The following is a 14297-nucleotide window of genomic DNA, read 5'->3' as shown; positions in this document are numbered from 1 at the left end:
CGTACAGTCTTGGAAAATATACTCTGAAATCTTAGTAATTATTTGGTGCCACTAAAAAGATAATAAGGTTCACAGTTAAGAGTTTTGCAAGGAATTAAAAATTATATTCAGCAAACTTCAGAACAAGCTCTTTTCACTTTGCAAGTATATCATTAGTAGAACTTTAGAAAGATACTAGGGTTATAATGTCAGCATAGTGTTATTCATAAACTCTTAGAGAAGTATATAATCAAAAACTCAGTTCAATCTTTAAAAACAAAAAGATAAAAAGATTTATTCTTAGGTTTACTTAACTACTGCAAATTATTTATGAATCACTGCTCTCTCCACAATTTTGCAAGATATCTCACCAGCTGTTATTGAATTGATTCATTATGTCACGAATCAAAGAACATATAAAAAAGGAAACTCGGAACTATTCTCCTGCATGAATTCAACCTGAGTTCACACCAGAAAGCCAATGTACTCAGTTTTAACTAGATCAACAAAAAACAAGCTGCAATATTAAGGGTCATATTATACATATTAAACAATACTAAGGGTCATACTGTCTTCATTCACAATATATTTGTATTCTCCAGAAAGAACTGTGCGTTTCATGGCAATGGTTATTTTCTGTATCACTGAGCTGACAAAAATGTAAGGATATTAGAATCTTACAAAAATGTGTATTGTCGTCATGATATCTGCAGAATAAGTAACTAAGAACATGTACAAAAGAGTCTTTCTGAAGTCTTTATAACCTAAGTAAAAACAAAGTAAACCGAACCAAAACCAAATAAACTTTGTTTTGTAATCGTTACTTTTTAAATATGAAGTTGAGTTATTTTCAGTTCCTGTTATTGAAATTACTCAATATGAATATAGGTTCTTGTTTTCAAGCATTTCTTCTTCACAGTGACATATATGGGAGTCACAGTCTGAGAAGTCCAGAATCTGGAGCCCTAACTATCAGAAGATACTTGAAAAAGATAGTGGTGTTGATAACACTGGTAGCTGGGCTTCAAATTTTAGACCCAAAGTTTTACCTTTTCTACAAATATTTATACCTTTTCTTGACCCTTGTAAGTCAAGCATCTTCTCTGGATAGTCTGTGGATACTTGGTCAGAACAGAGTGTGTCAGTGTCAGAGAAGAGTTCTGTGATGTTGGCTCTGTGATATTTATTTTAGCACAAAGACTAGAATAATCTTTGTGAACTCTTAGATCTCCCTACAATATTAGGAAAGTGCTTGTAAGACTAGTTATCAATGTTGTATTCCCTTGTCATTCCTATGACTTACTTAAGGCAAAGGTACTACCCTTCATAGTAATGAAAGTGCCAGAGTAGTCTCTTATTCTCTTATTTTCAAGTTATCCTGTGATAAGAAAACTCTCTTGCCCAGATAGGTCAAAGGTTGGCATTTGCTTAATAAAGGATGTGCCAGGTATGGTGCCAGAAAAAATGAATAACACATCAGAGAAGAGCTTATCGTCAAAAAAGCCATCCATACCCTCATTCAAAACCCAGCAACTGGGCTTGTTTAATCATAAAATCAGGGACAAAACTTACACTGACTTTGGTGAGAGTTTGACACACCATCATGCTGCAGAACATTCCATTTATTGTAATGTGTTCAGCTTGTTTCGGTTTTACACAGAACTGAAAGCATTGTAATATTTCCATAAATCTAAACATTCTTTAAAATAATGTCTGTTCCGGACACATGCATTTACATGAATATAATGATATACAACATCTTTATTCATGTGCTGCATTTTTTACGAATAAACATGTTTCTTTGAGCAAATTTGTTTTCCTATCCAGGTCTCTCCTTCCTCTTTTTCCTTATCTAAGGTTACTGCAGAGTACCATCTTATACTGGATAAACATACCTTCTCCATTGAGATCTTCTCCAAAATGTGATAGTCTGAAGAATAAAAAAAAAGACAAAGAGCTAAAAAAAAAAAAAAAAAACAAGCAGAAAAACCCATTAGCTGTGTAAAGCAAATAAGAAACCTTGTCGCGGTATTACCAAGAAGGTTCACACCTTTCTTTGTGTGATATTTCAAAGACAAACTGCTTTTCCTTGCTTTTGAAAGTGGCAAACCATCACTCATCCTCTAGAGGTATGAAGAAAACATCTCAGTGGGGCAGGATACTGTATTTCATTTCTAGGTTGTTAACGTCAGTGTTGATCAGACTGCTCATCCTGTTGTCTTCTCTGAACATAGCAAGTTGATAATAGTTGTTGACAAATCTATTGTCAACAATAGTCAGTGGGGTATGGTTTATCAGTCTCAAATATTTTAAAGCTATTCAAGAAAAAATGGATTCTTCATGAAAACTCTGTGGAAAATGGAGCAGCCATTGCACAGTATAAATTTAAAAGGATTTATTCTGTCTTAAACCTATTAACATCCTGATTTCTTTAAGAGAATATTAATAGTTTAATGACCTCAGCCCCATATCCCTATGCAGCATTTCAAGGCAGAAAAGACACTTGGGTATTGATTTTGCTGAACTCATTCATTGGAGAGGGAATGTTATTTAAGTTTGGGGAACTAGGTAAAGCGGTGTTTAATAGTAAAAATGATAAATTGAAATAATTGAATATTATATTCCATGAAGTGTCATCACTCTAAGTTGTGGAAAAAAAAATATTTTCTACAGAAATTCGCTGAACAACTGAGGAGGATAAAATAAAGTCTAATACTGCCTTCTTATTTCAGGGTAAGCTTGGTGTACCCGGATTGCCAGGGTATCCAGGAAGACAAGGTCCAAAGGTGAGCTGTAAATGAGCTGTGTATCTTGTGCTTTGACATTGGTCACAAGGCAGCTATTTTATTTGTGGTTGGAGAAACAGGGTGTGGGCATCAAAGCAAGGGCCATTTTTCACATTTTCTTTCTTGACAATCATGTTATGAAGTAAAATCTTAAAAAGCATTGGATTCCCTAAGGCAAGCTCTTTCAGGAGCACTATCTTTCCTATTAACTAGACTGCCTTCAAACCTTTGCCAGCCTCTCACGAGTTGTCTTTTTGTGCGAACTCAGACTGGTGATGCACAGCATCTTACTGTGTTTTTGTGCGAACTCAGACTGGTGTGCAACAATTTGAAAAGAAAGGAACTGCTGATATGCCTGAAAGAGAGCGAGCACTCTTTCGACCACTAAATGGATGCTGATATTGATGGGAATGGTACAAGGTTTCCATTTACTGGAATTACTGCTTCTTCCGTAGAATAAACCACATTTCTTTGAAACATAATTTATGATTTTCATCACGGTTTCCTTTCGCTTCTGTTAAGACAAACATGACAGAACCCAACCATTAGTTGAATTATATGCCTACATTATCCTTAGCTATGTTTTTTCTGTTTTGATTGTAATAGAAAACCATCTAGGTGGCTTCTGGTTTAAATGAAGGCTTATATTTTGAATATATTTTCATGAAACATATTTTGAGGAAGGTCATCCTAACGCAGCTTTAGGCAATGGGCGTGCTAAATGAATTGCAGGCTCTTTTTTCTGTGATTAGCAAGAAAGAAAAAAATGGAATAAAAGAATAATTCTGTAGACATTTCCCAGTGTAGAGGATGTCATTAGGGAAAGATTGGATCTCCAGATTGTCTCAAAGAAGACTCATACAAGGAAGTATCACAACTAGAAGAATCCTTTACCCCTTCTACACAACTAAACAATCAAAGTGCAGCAAAATGTTCACTTTACTTTGGGATCTGTTTTTACTTTCAAAGTTGAAATTACAGCTGGCTAAGCAAAGTGGTTTTTTTTTGACTCTGGCCTGTACTTTAGCCCTTTTCAGTCAGGTGCTGTTTGAAGAATGTTTATCCATTGAACACAACTATCTATAGAAAGTATTCATGAAAACAAAGACCCTTGAGAGACACGTTTTCTTGCTTCTCTTTCTTAACTCAGATGTCTGAGATTTCAGTCACTCTGTTCTTCAAAACTGTCTTTTGAAAAGTCTGAGATCAAAGAGGTTTTACATTATTCAGTTCTAAGAGCAAAAATGATGTGTAACACTTCAAATGAAAGTTGATTGATTCTTTTTTCAGCAAGGAATTGATCAAGAATTTCATTACATTAAATTTTTACCACATTAAAACTGAAAATAGTTCTCAGGCTATGTTCACTGTTTGCTCTTCTACTTTGTTGCTTAAACTTCCAAGAAAGAGTAATGACAGCTACAGTACATCTACTCACTAGAGACTTGTTTGGAAACTCACAGTCCAGTTTAAATTAACATAAGGAAGAGAGAGAAAAAAAAGAAGCAGGAGAAAACATATTAGCTGTGTAAAGCGAATACAAAACCTTGCCTCAGTATTGTCAAGAAGTTTTACACCATTCTTTTTGTTGTCATTTATTTGCTTTTCATGATTTTCCTTCTCAGACTTGTTCTTAGAGAACTGCCATTATCTGTTAATTTTCACTGTTTGTCATATCTAGTCCCTCTTGACTAACACAATTACAAAAAGTACTGTAAATATATATACAACCAGATCATGCTTGTTCATGGCTGATCATTAGAATTTGTTATTTTCCTCTGGCCTTTTGATTATGAAGAATATGCCTGGGTTTCACAGAGTAGAATTTTCACAGTTTTATTCACATTTGAGTTATAACTGGTGAAGAATTAAAAAGAAGAAAAGTAAGGAAATCTCTTCCTTTTCTCCCACTATTGAATATCAGTCAGACTTTTGCTAGAAGTAGTTTCAGTCAAGTTGTGCTGCCCCTAAGTCATTAATGTATGACTGAAATGATAGTGGGAAATGAGATTCATGAAGGAGAAAATAGAAATAAGAAAAAGAAAAAAACCCAAAGAAACAAACAAAAAAAAAAAGTTGATGCTTTAAAGAAGAGCATCAAGAAATTCTATTTGAAGTTTTTGTTATATTTATTTAATTTGCCACGTTTAGCAATAGGAAGCTGCACAGATATAAACGCATTATCACAGCATGGAGTCTGGCCGGTAGTTCTAGTGACTGACCAAACCAAACACTGCTTTGATTTTCATCTCCAGTCACTTAAAAGTATATTTTATCAAGTCTGTCACCTCTTTGACTCGAAGTCCTTAATGACAAAATAACACCTTGGCAGGTAACAAGTCTGCTGTCCCATGGGACCTGTATACCAGAAATAAAGAAAATAGTACTGTTCGGATTAGACTGGGCAGTTAGTGGAAGGAGAAGGCATAAAAAAGGAGGAATAATGCCTGGAAGTAGTTTCAAGTCAGATAATCTCCTCACAAATCCTGATTATGAAATTAACATACGAGCACATGTACAAATTGCAGGTATCAATTAAATCAAGCTAGCCAGAGGTCGGCTTACAGTACTAAACCACATGAAGTAATTTACAGCTCAGTAATGTGAATAGAGGATCACACCACTGTTCAGATGTTGCAGCCTTACAATTATTTTGAATTAAGCTATTTTGTAAAAGAATTATTTTACTGTGAGGCAAAGCAGGGTTTTTTTTGTTCCTCTTCATTATGAGCAAGATATTTCTAATGGCTGTTACTAATATTTTCTTTAAATGGTGCAGATTTAATTAATACTTTGTTGTCTCGTAAGATGACAAATAACGTCTATTGTATACATTAATTTTTTTAATGCATTCTGGACTTGAGGCATTATGGTAAGTTAATTTATAGCTATTCATCAGAGCCATCACACTTGTAAGTTTGACATGTACAATGTACGTGAGTTTGGAGGAGTGTTTTTCATAGAAGTTAAATGTTGGCTATGCTATTGTTTTGCTATTGATATGCTCTGATATTTGCATTGATTTCTTACATAGGGCTCAACTGGTTTCCCAGGATTTCCAGGTGCCAATGGAGAGAAAGGCGCAAGGGTAAGATAATTCATGCTTGCATGATAATTAACTTTTGGAACTCACTGAAAGTGAATGATACATCTAAAAATCTGTAAAGAACTATGAAAACAGGCTTTTCACTCTTAAGATGAACCTCTACAGCTACATAAAACAGAGACTTAATGAGATACTAAATCTCAGTCTTAATGATATGAAACTAAATATAAAGGAATTCAGACACTTTTTCATTGCCTATGCTACCATAATTATACATTTGGAAAGGAGAACAGAAATCGCCTTGCTGAAGCATCTCTCTTGACAGTATAGCTGCATGAGTTGGCAAAGACTATTTTCCTGTATTCCATGAATTGTTCTGCTACCATGCAATTTACCTTCAAGGAACTTCAGTTTGCATTTTATAGGAATTCTGATTAGCCACAAGCTTTTTTATAGGCAGAGCTTCAAAAATGCAAAATATACCAGACAAGATGAAGAACATGTACATACATTAAAAAACATAAAATGGCAGCTTTTGCTGCTTTGTTTACTTGGAGCAGGTAAGGGAAAATCTGTTAAGCATGTTCCTCAAACTATAAAAATGAAATGTAAGTTAGAAAAAGGTCGCTGCACTGCCGCCTCTAAAGCTTAATTGACCATAGCAGAATATGTTGTTAGAAAGGTGATGAAATTAAGAACATAGTCAGAATTCATAGATGATAGTAACTTAAAGGGAAACTGAAATAGTTCATATCATTGTTCCTAGGAATATATTTTAATTTGCAGCACAAAACAAGCAAAAATTCATGGGTTTGAGATAAAATGTATGAAATCCAATTGCATATGCATTGCTTATGTATAGTTTAAATTGTTCTTATATTAATTTAGTTAAGATAAAGATATGTTGTTACAGACAGACACAAGCAATAAACCAATATTCATTTCATCCTTGTTAGAAAAATGAGACATGACTGTTAATAAAGATACCAGATTGGAAAACAAAGTAAAACAATATTAAAGAGCAGACTTCAAATTATAAAAATGTGATTATATTGATTCGTTATGAGGCCTTTATAAAGCTTTCAATTCAGCTAGGGTACTAACCACATAGTTAATAGAATTTAACTACATGTATACTTACATGTAGTAAGTATAGCGTACACAAGTAGTAAGTATAAGCTGCTCATCAATGATAAAATAATTCTGTAATGAGAATCAGGTGTTATTATTAATCTTGCCTAAAGTATATCATTGTGTTTTATGCTACCACGCGTAGCAATACTAGGAAGGACACTAACTGTCCCTGAGAAGTTCACAAGCTGTGTAGCATTCTAAGAACAGCACATAATATTAATTTTGATAAGTGTAATAAAGTCAATAGAAACCCTCCATGCACACACACACATGAAAACCCTCAAGAAAACTGGTGTGTGCATTTAAATGATTTCAAATAAAAGCAAGCTTTATGTTAATACATCCATGCTGATTTTCTGTTGCTGTCATGTTTACCTCAGAGATCAGAAAGTAGAAGTCACTAGGTTCCTTCTTCTATCCAAGGAATACTCTCTTGAATTTTAAGCTTCTTTGCATTAGAATGCACAGCAGTACTAATGTGGAGTGTAAGGAAAGAAATATGTTGGATATGATTAGGAGATATATTGAACCAAAAAATTAAGGGCTGGTATTCTTGCAAGCTCTGTATCTCTGTACAAGTTCTGTATCTCTGTGCAGAATCCTGGTAGGTATTATAGTCCCTATTTCAGTTATAAAAAAAGGGAGGCTTGCCCTTTATTTTCTTCATGGAGCTGTCCATGCGAACCTGGGAACTTTGTCTTCAAGGCTACTCCATTAGAAATGATGCCCAGTCTTTTAGGGGACTCTGCTTGTTGCGTGCCATCTTTGTTGCTATTTTAACATAGTTTAAAATGTTCTAATGACAGAATCTGACTCTGAGACAAATTTAGTACATTTAGCTACAAGTCCCAGTGAACTCAAAAAGACAATCTTTTTTAGTGAGGACAATGAGTCTGTAAATTGAAATTCAAAGTAGATACTTAAAATAACATTTAACCCTAGGGGAGTTGCACTTTGCCTCCACTTCAGTAAGAAAAAAACCCACCTTTATTTCACAAATACAGTGTCTGCTAAGATGATTTCCGTAAACTTTTCTCTACAGGGTTTACATGGCAAACCAGGCCCCAGAGGACAGCGAGGACCAACAGTATGTACTTTCACTTTGCTTTCCAGTATTATTTACCTCCACTAAACTATGAAGAATTATTCTGATTTGATTATAGTATCCAGTAGTTATGATCAAGTGCATCTCTGTTAAATTGACAGGGTCCAAGAGGCTCAAGAGGTCCTAGAGGTCCCACTGGCAAACCAGGTCCTAAGGTAATTGTCAAGCACCCTGTATAGATTGGCTACAGGCTGTTTATTTTAAATAAAATAGAGGTCTAATCTTTGAACATGTTGTCTTTCCTTTCTAGGGTACTGCAGGCAATGATGGTCCTCCTGGCCCACCAGGTGAAAGGGTATGTGAAAGCTATTTATGTACATGTTGTTCTTCCCACTAACTAGGAGTGTGATTTGAGGAGGGGGTGTTGTTTTATTTTTAGTTCTCCATCATATGTCTTTGCCCTTCACTAACAGTGAACAAAACAAAACAGTAACAAAACAATTCAAATGATGCTTTTCAGAAAGCTATGAGCTGAAGTTTGATGAAAGCTTCTTCCATCTGTAGCTCAGTTTTGTATATACAGGACACAGAGAATACACGTGCACTTTCTGTTTATACCCATGCACTTCATATATATCCATATGAATTTCAGTTGTACTTACCAGCTTCTGCTCTTACAAATGCCCCATTTGCTGCAACTTTTTTATGGGATTTGCAAATGACTCAGGCCACCTCCAGAAGCTTCTTTGTTGAAGCTCCTGATCTTTTTCTGTTCTAATCAGCTGAGAATTCCCTTCAACCTAATTACTGCATGCTTGAGAAATCTTATTGTGCTTGCTAAAATAAAATTTTGTGCTTTTTAGTCTCTTACCAATCAGTAACCAAATCCAGTATACAGTTGGCCCATTACATAGCAGTATATAGAAAAACAATATTAATAAATCAGATTTGTAATAGTAGCACTTGAAAACCAACTCAGGTAGTTCAAGAGGACATGCTTTCTGCCAAAGTATTTTGTAAAGCTTAAGAGACTTTTCTTCTGTAGTCTTGTTTCATTAAAGTGCTAACCTATTTCATGTGGAGAATCTATAAATACTTCCTCGGCACCCACCCCCAAGTTCCAGTGTTCTCCACAAGTCCTACTCTTCAGGAGGGACCTCCTTTTACATTTTCCCCTGCTCCATAATGTCACTGTGTTACACTATTTCCTTGCTGAATGTGTGTGCACTTGGTATAAAAATACTGGCAGAACAATAGCAAAGTGGTTTTGCTAGAATGACTAAGCAAACTGAAAAAGGAAAAATTACTATAGGATCAGACCACATGGTTTGATTGTGTTGTTTACTGGAGATAAGGACATCCATTCAACTAATGATAATGAAACCATGTCATGAGTGTGTTCTGGAAATCTCAAATTTTCACTTTGTGTGTCTGCAGAAAAAAAAATAAGGTTAATTTTGTGTTGTTTCTCCTCAGTGGTTGTGAGTAGTAATAAAAAAAGTTTTCACTTACTAAAAACCTTTCATGCTTTTACCTGCTTTATTCCTGAAGCAGAATGTTGCTTAACTGTCCAAGAGACCTGGTTAGTGATCAGGACAGTGATTTTTAGAGTAAGGAGGCGAAGTAGTGTAGAACAGAAGGGAAGTTGAGAACTGGAAGACTGGACTGTAGCCAGTATATATGGAAGGCAACGCTCCAAGGGATGCTGCAGCGAGAAGCTGAAAATAACTCTGTATCAAGCAAAAGACAATGTACTAATTGGAACATGAACAGCAGGACGAAGTGGAAAGTTTGGGTGAAACAGGAATGATATGACAAGTAGAAACAGACACAGGGGCAGGAAACTGGGATTCAAAAGAAGAATGATTTAACTAAGATGCTGGATGTAAAGAACCTAGGCATAGTCTAAGAAGGGAACTGTAGGTTGTTTTACACTGTGGAGGAACATCACAGATACTCTACCGGAAGGTCAGTAGCAGAGCCTCAAGAAGGGGAGGAGTGTGTGATAGCTCCACGAGATTATGCGAAAGCAGAATTGTGTGGAGCCTGAAAACAGTGAGCAGATCAATCTAAGATGAAGGCATCCCTGGAGAGAAATTGATTAGATCAAAGAGACGAAGAACCTCAGAGCACCACATCTCATATCACTTGTGTAATATAAGTGTGAGGTATTTATTTGCTTCCCAGTAGGGGTGAGTATCAGCCAAAAAATAAAACACTCATTTCTACTCCACTGAGACTATTTCTGGTACCAGATATGTAAGTATTAAATAATCCGTACCCTTAAAATGAAATCTGATGACAAAAAAGGAAAATGTATTTTTCATAACATGCTGGTAGTGTTCTAGTGTTTTTTCTCACTTTTCCCTCACTGTATCTGTCAGTCCAGTGACTTGAAATCTGCAAGCCATATTGTGAATAAAAAAATGCTGATCTTTTCCTTAAAAAGCTTCCAGATGTGAGGGTCAGTACAGTTGGAATTTATGAGAAAAAAAGGGCAACTAACAGTAAAACATAGAAAACAATGTTTTTTACTCGCAGTTGGTTTCTACTCTATTATGCACAGTTTCAGGGGTCAAATGCAGAAATACATTATATAAACGCTTTATTTTTTTCCTTACTGCATTCCTATACAGGCAGTATTGCTTTCAAGAAATCCTTTTGGGGGAAAATCCCGTTTTGCTTTTTCAGGCAATTAAATGTCTATGTGAATTATTGCTACCAGTATTTATCTCACAGTGGTGCTGGGGCTTCATGCATACAACCAGACATTATCTACAGAGTTCATAGATTTTATAATTGAAGTGCATATATTTTATCATCTAAGCAAACTTTTTAATCCAGTGTCATAAAAGCCTGATTGAAACTTCACTTGTTTTGTTACATTTATATAGGGACCACAAGGCCCTCAAGGACCTGTTGGATTCCCCGGACCGAAGGGACCTCCAGTAAGTATCTTTTTAATGAACTATGTGCAACAGTGGGAACATTATTTTTCTTTCAGCGTTTCTGAAGTGAATATTTGAAGATTTATGTAAGGGATGGTCTGTGTATAGATTACAAATATGCTTATTAAGCTAACACAAGAAGTCACATATTCAAAATGATCATGGGTACGGCATGTATTACATTCAGCATACTATATTAAACTGCAACTCTTGTAGCATGTTGATGGAAATGTCCAGATGACAGACTGAGATTAGGTGAAATAGTACTTTGCTGGTGTATCTTTTCTTTTAACAATGGATTAATTGAGGAAAAAAATTGAAGAGGAAAGAGACGATCATTAGTAGTAGAAATGTACAGAAGTAATAGTACATTTGAGCTACAGCTTAGATTAGTTGTACTGCTCTTCCAGTATGTTTCTGCTCATGTAGAGTAAGCACAAAAGCATCAAACTGCCTGTAATTTATTTTTTTTTTACTCATGCATTTTTTTAATTTTTATGTCCATTGCCAAAACTGGAATTTCATCAAATACTCTTGTCATACTTAGTTTTGTGTTAACTGAGTCATTAAGCAAAGAAAAATGGAAGTTTCTGAATTTACCAAAATCCATTTTGAACATGCATGCATCAAAGAGGACACAAAGAAAATGTATGATTACAATTATAGTTAGCTGATATAGGAGCAGTTGAGCTGTACTGAAGACTAGTCTAGAAAAAAACCAAAACAAAACCAAAATCAGAGGTTCTTACAGCTAATTCCATGCTTTTTTTTTTTTTTTTTCCTGAATTAAAGATGGCTAAGAAATGATTAATGTATCCTACAATTTCAGGGTCCACCTGGAAAAGACGGCTTGCCTGGGCATCCAGGGCAGCGGGGTGAAACTGTAAGTGAATCTGCTCTACTGTGTTAGTGTTGTAGACCTCCAAAGGTCATGATTGTGTGATCAAAACTAAGGAAACAGAGCCAATAGAGAAAAGGGGAAGAAGCAGGAACTGTAGTTTTCTTATGGTTGGTAGGTTAAGGCATGACATAACTTTATTTCAATTTCCATGCTACAAGAGTGAGCTTATTATTTGCTATGCCTAGTTGGGAACACCACAATGAACTTGAATAGTCAATAAAAGTCAAATAAATTAATACTGAGATCTCAATTTTAATAAAGATTTGTCAGGTAATTACTATATGGTACTTTTCTCACTGAATGCTGTGTAACATAAATCATAAAGTAGCAAAATATCAAAAAGGCTTATCAGTTGTAAGCAGCTAGAAGACTCAAAAACTAACACCTTTGGAAAGTAGGATCAGGAATGATTCAACCTCTGAAAAAATCTTCAATTTTGAAACTATATCTTATGTTGTCCCCTTAAGAATCACAATGAGGAAATTCTGGCATCAAAATGAAAAGATTTATATGTAACAGTTTTAATGGAATTATTTAAAAAGACTCTCTGCTTCCATAATGCCAAAACCTTACTCATATAGTATTGAAATAAAATACAGCTCTTGGATTTTTCAGAGCTCGAGAAGCCATAAATGAATTTAGAGATAAATTTTCTCAGCATGTTGACTGTGTTTTGGGTTCTAACTTCACTGGAGATCTGTTTAGTGACTGCTGCGTCAATTCCACTGCTGGAAGGGGGAGAACAGAGCTTGCAGTAACACACCATGCAGAAAAACTGTGTTTTCTTATGCATTGTAATGCTTTTCTGTGTGTGAGAGAATCTTTATTGACTACTTCTTTCTTCTTTTTCTTTGCAATAATGTAAAGACTAGTCTTGTGTATCATAAAAATGAATTTGAATAATTCTTTAGAACACAGCTCAAAATTGTTTTTTAGTCTGATAAGAAAAAGCCCAGTTGCTATTTCCCCTTTATTCTTATGTATTTGAACATGAGCCAGTAATGTGCCATTATGGCAAAGAATGCTACTGGTATCCTGAGCTGCAGGAGGGTGATCTTTCACTTCTGTTCAGCCCTGGTGGGGCCAGAAGTCCAGATCTGGACTTCTCAAGAGAAGAGAGAGAAAGCTATTGGAGAGAGGCCAGCAAAGGGCTGCTATGATGATTAAGGGACTACAGCATCTCTCCTGTGAGTGAAGACTGATAGAGCTGTGACTTTTTAGCCTAGAGAAGGCCCAGACCAGATCTTACCAAAGTATATAAAACCTGAAGGGAGAAGAAGATGGAAGCAGGCCCAGTGACAGGCCAAGAGGCAATGAGAATAAACTGAAACACAGAAGGTTCCATCTGAACATAGTAATCATTTTTTTCACTGTGTGGGTGACCGAGCATTGGAACAGATTGCCGTGAGAGGCTGGAGATATTCCTGGGCAGCCAACTCTCAGTGGCCCTACTTGAGCAGGACAGTTGGACAAATGACCTCCCGAGGTCATTTTCAACCTCAGCTGTTCTATGATTTGATGATTTCTTGATTTCATTCATGATTAGAAAAGAAAGATGCAACATGCAATGAAACTATGGACTCTTCTACTGTGTGATGTTTGGACCAGGTCCCTCTGGGTTCAGTCAATACCACAGTTCTCTAATTTTGTATCTCCTTTGACTTTAGTAGGGTTAGACTGATAATAAACTTGAGTACAAATTCATAAATGCATTAAATAAAATGCAGCTTTTCATTTGCATTGTTTTCTGACCTGTGTATATATATATACTTGGCCAGAATTATCTAAAAAGTATGTATCCCCCCATGGGTTCTCAAGTAAATGAGAAAACCAGATTAAAAAAAAAAAAAAAAAGTAGACTTGTTGATTTTATTTTTTTTTATATAAACATTTCCATTTCAGATTTAAAAAAAATGTATAAATCAGAAAACTTTCACCCAAGATCTTAAGAATTCTGTTTCTTAGTTAGGCGTATATCTCATTAAAGTTAAGTGATGCATGTGAGCATTAGAGCAATTAGGGAATTAGGATAACAGACATAATCAAGCTTAACATATTAGCCAGATTCCCAGATTGCACTCCGTAGCTTGCTTATGGAATAATAAGCATATACTGACAGCAACTGAGGTAAGTATTAGTGGAGAACAGGCTACAGCTATTTCCCTCAGTAAACCATATGCACTTTGAAGAACTGCCATTGTTCGCTGAAATTCTAGACATAGGAACAATAATAGCATGATAAATAATTTGGAATATAAATATAGGAATAAACTAGATACTGAAAACGAGTATTAAGCTAGTTTGTCCTTAGAAGTGTTTCTCAATTTCAGTGATAATCAATCTCGGACTGGGAGGAGGCATCAGCTGCAGAGATTATTAGATGGTCTGGTGTTATGCAAAGTGTTTCATGTCTGTGAAGGGATAAAATAGAAATATACTAGCCATGTCATCTACTGAA

At 35.4% G+C, this 14297-nt stretch overlaps 1 protein-coding gene across 3 annotated transcripts in view; it reads left to right on the top strand.

The window, feature by feature from the left end:
* COL11A1 (collagen type XI alpha 1 chain) overlaps nt 1–14297 on the top strand; it is a 168760-nt gene that overhangs the window by 90493 nt on the left and 63970 nt on the right. For all 3 annotated transcript variants that reach the window (XM_065669577.1, XM_065669580.1, XM_065669579.1), the window contains 7 exons: nt 2712–2765; nt 5800–5853; nt 7988–8032; nt 8152–8205; nt 8301–8345; nt 10885–10938; nt 11768–11821. In XM_065669577.1, the coding sequence (XP_065525649.1) occupies nt 2712–2765; nt 5800–5853; nt 7988–8032; nt 8152–8205; nt 8301–8345; nt 10885–10938; nt 11768–11821 (360 nt within the window). The remainder of the gene's footprint in view (nt 1–2711; nt 2766–5799; nt 5854–7987; nt 8033–8151; nt 8206–8300; nt 8346–10884; nt 10939–11767; nt 11822–14297) is intronic.

This window comes from Lathamus discolor, chromosome 3, assembly GCF_037157495.1.
Source record: "Lathamus discolor isolate bLatDis1 chromosome 3, bLatDis1.hap1, whole genome shotgun sequence".
Lineage (NCBI taxonomy): Eukaryota > Metazoa > Chordata > Aves > Psittaciformes > Psittacidae > Lathamus > Lathamus discolor.
The sequence above is the reverse complement of the archived record's forward strand: the minus strand, read 5'-3'. Positions and strand labels throughout refer to the sequence as shown.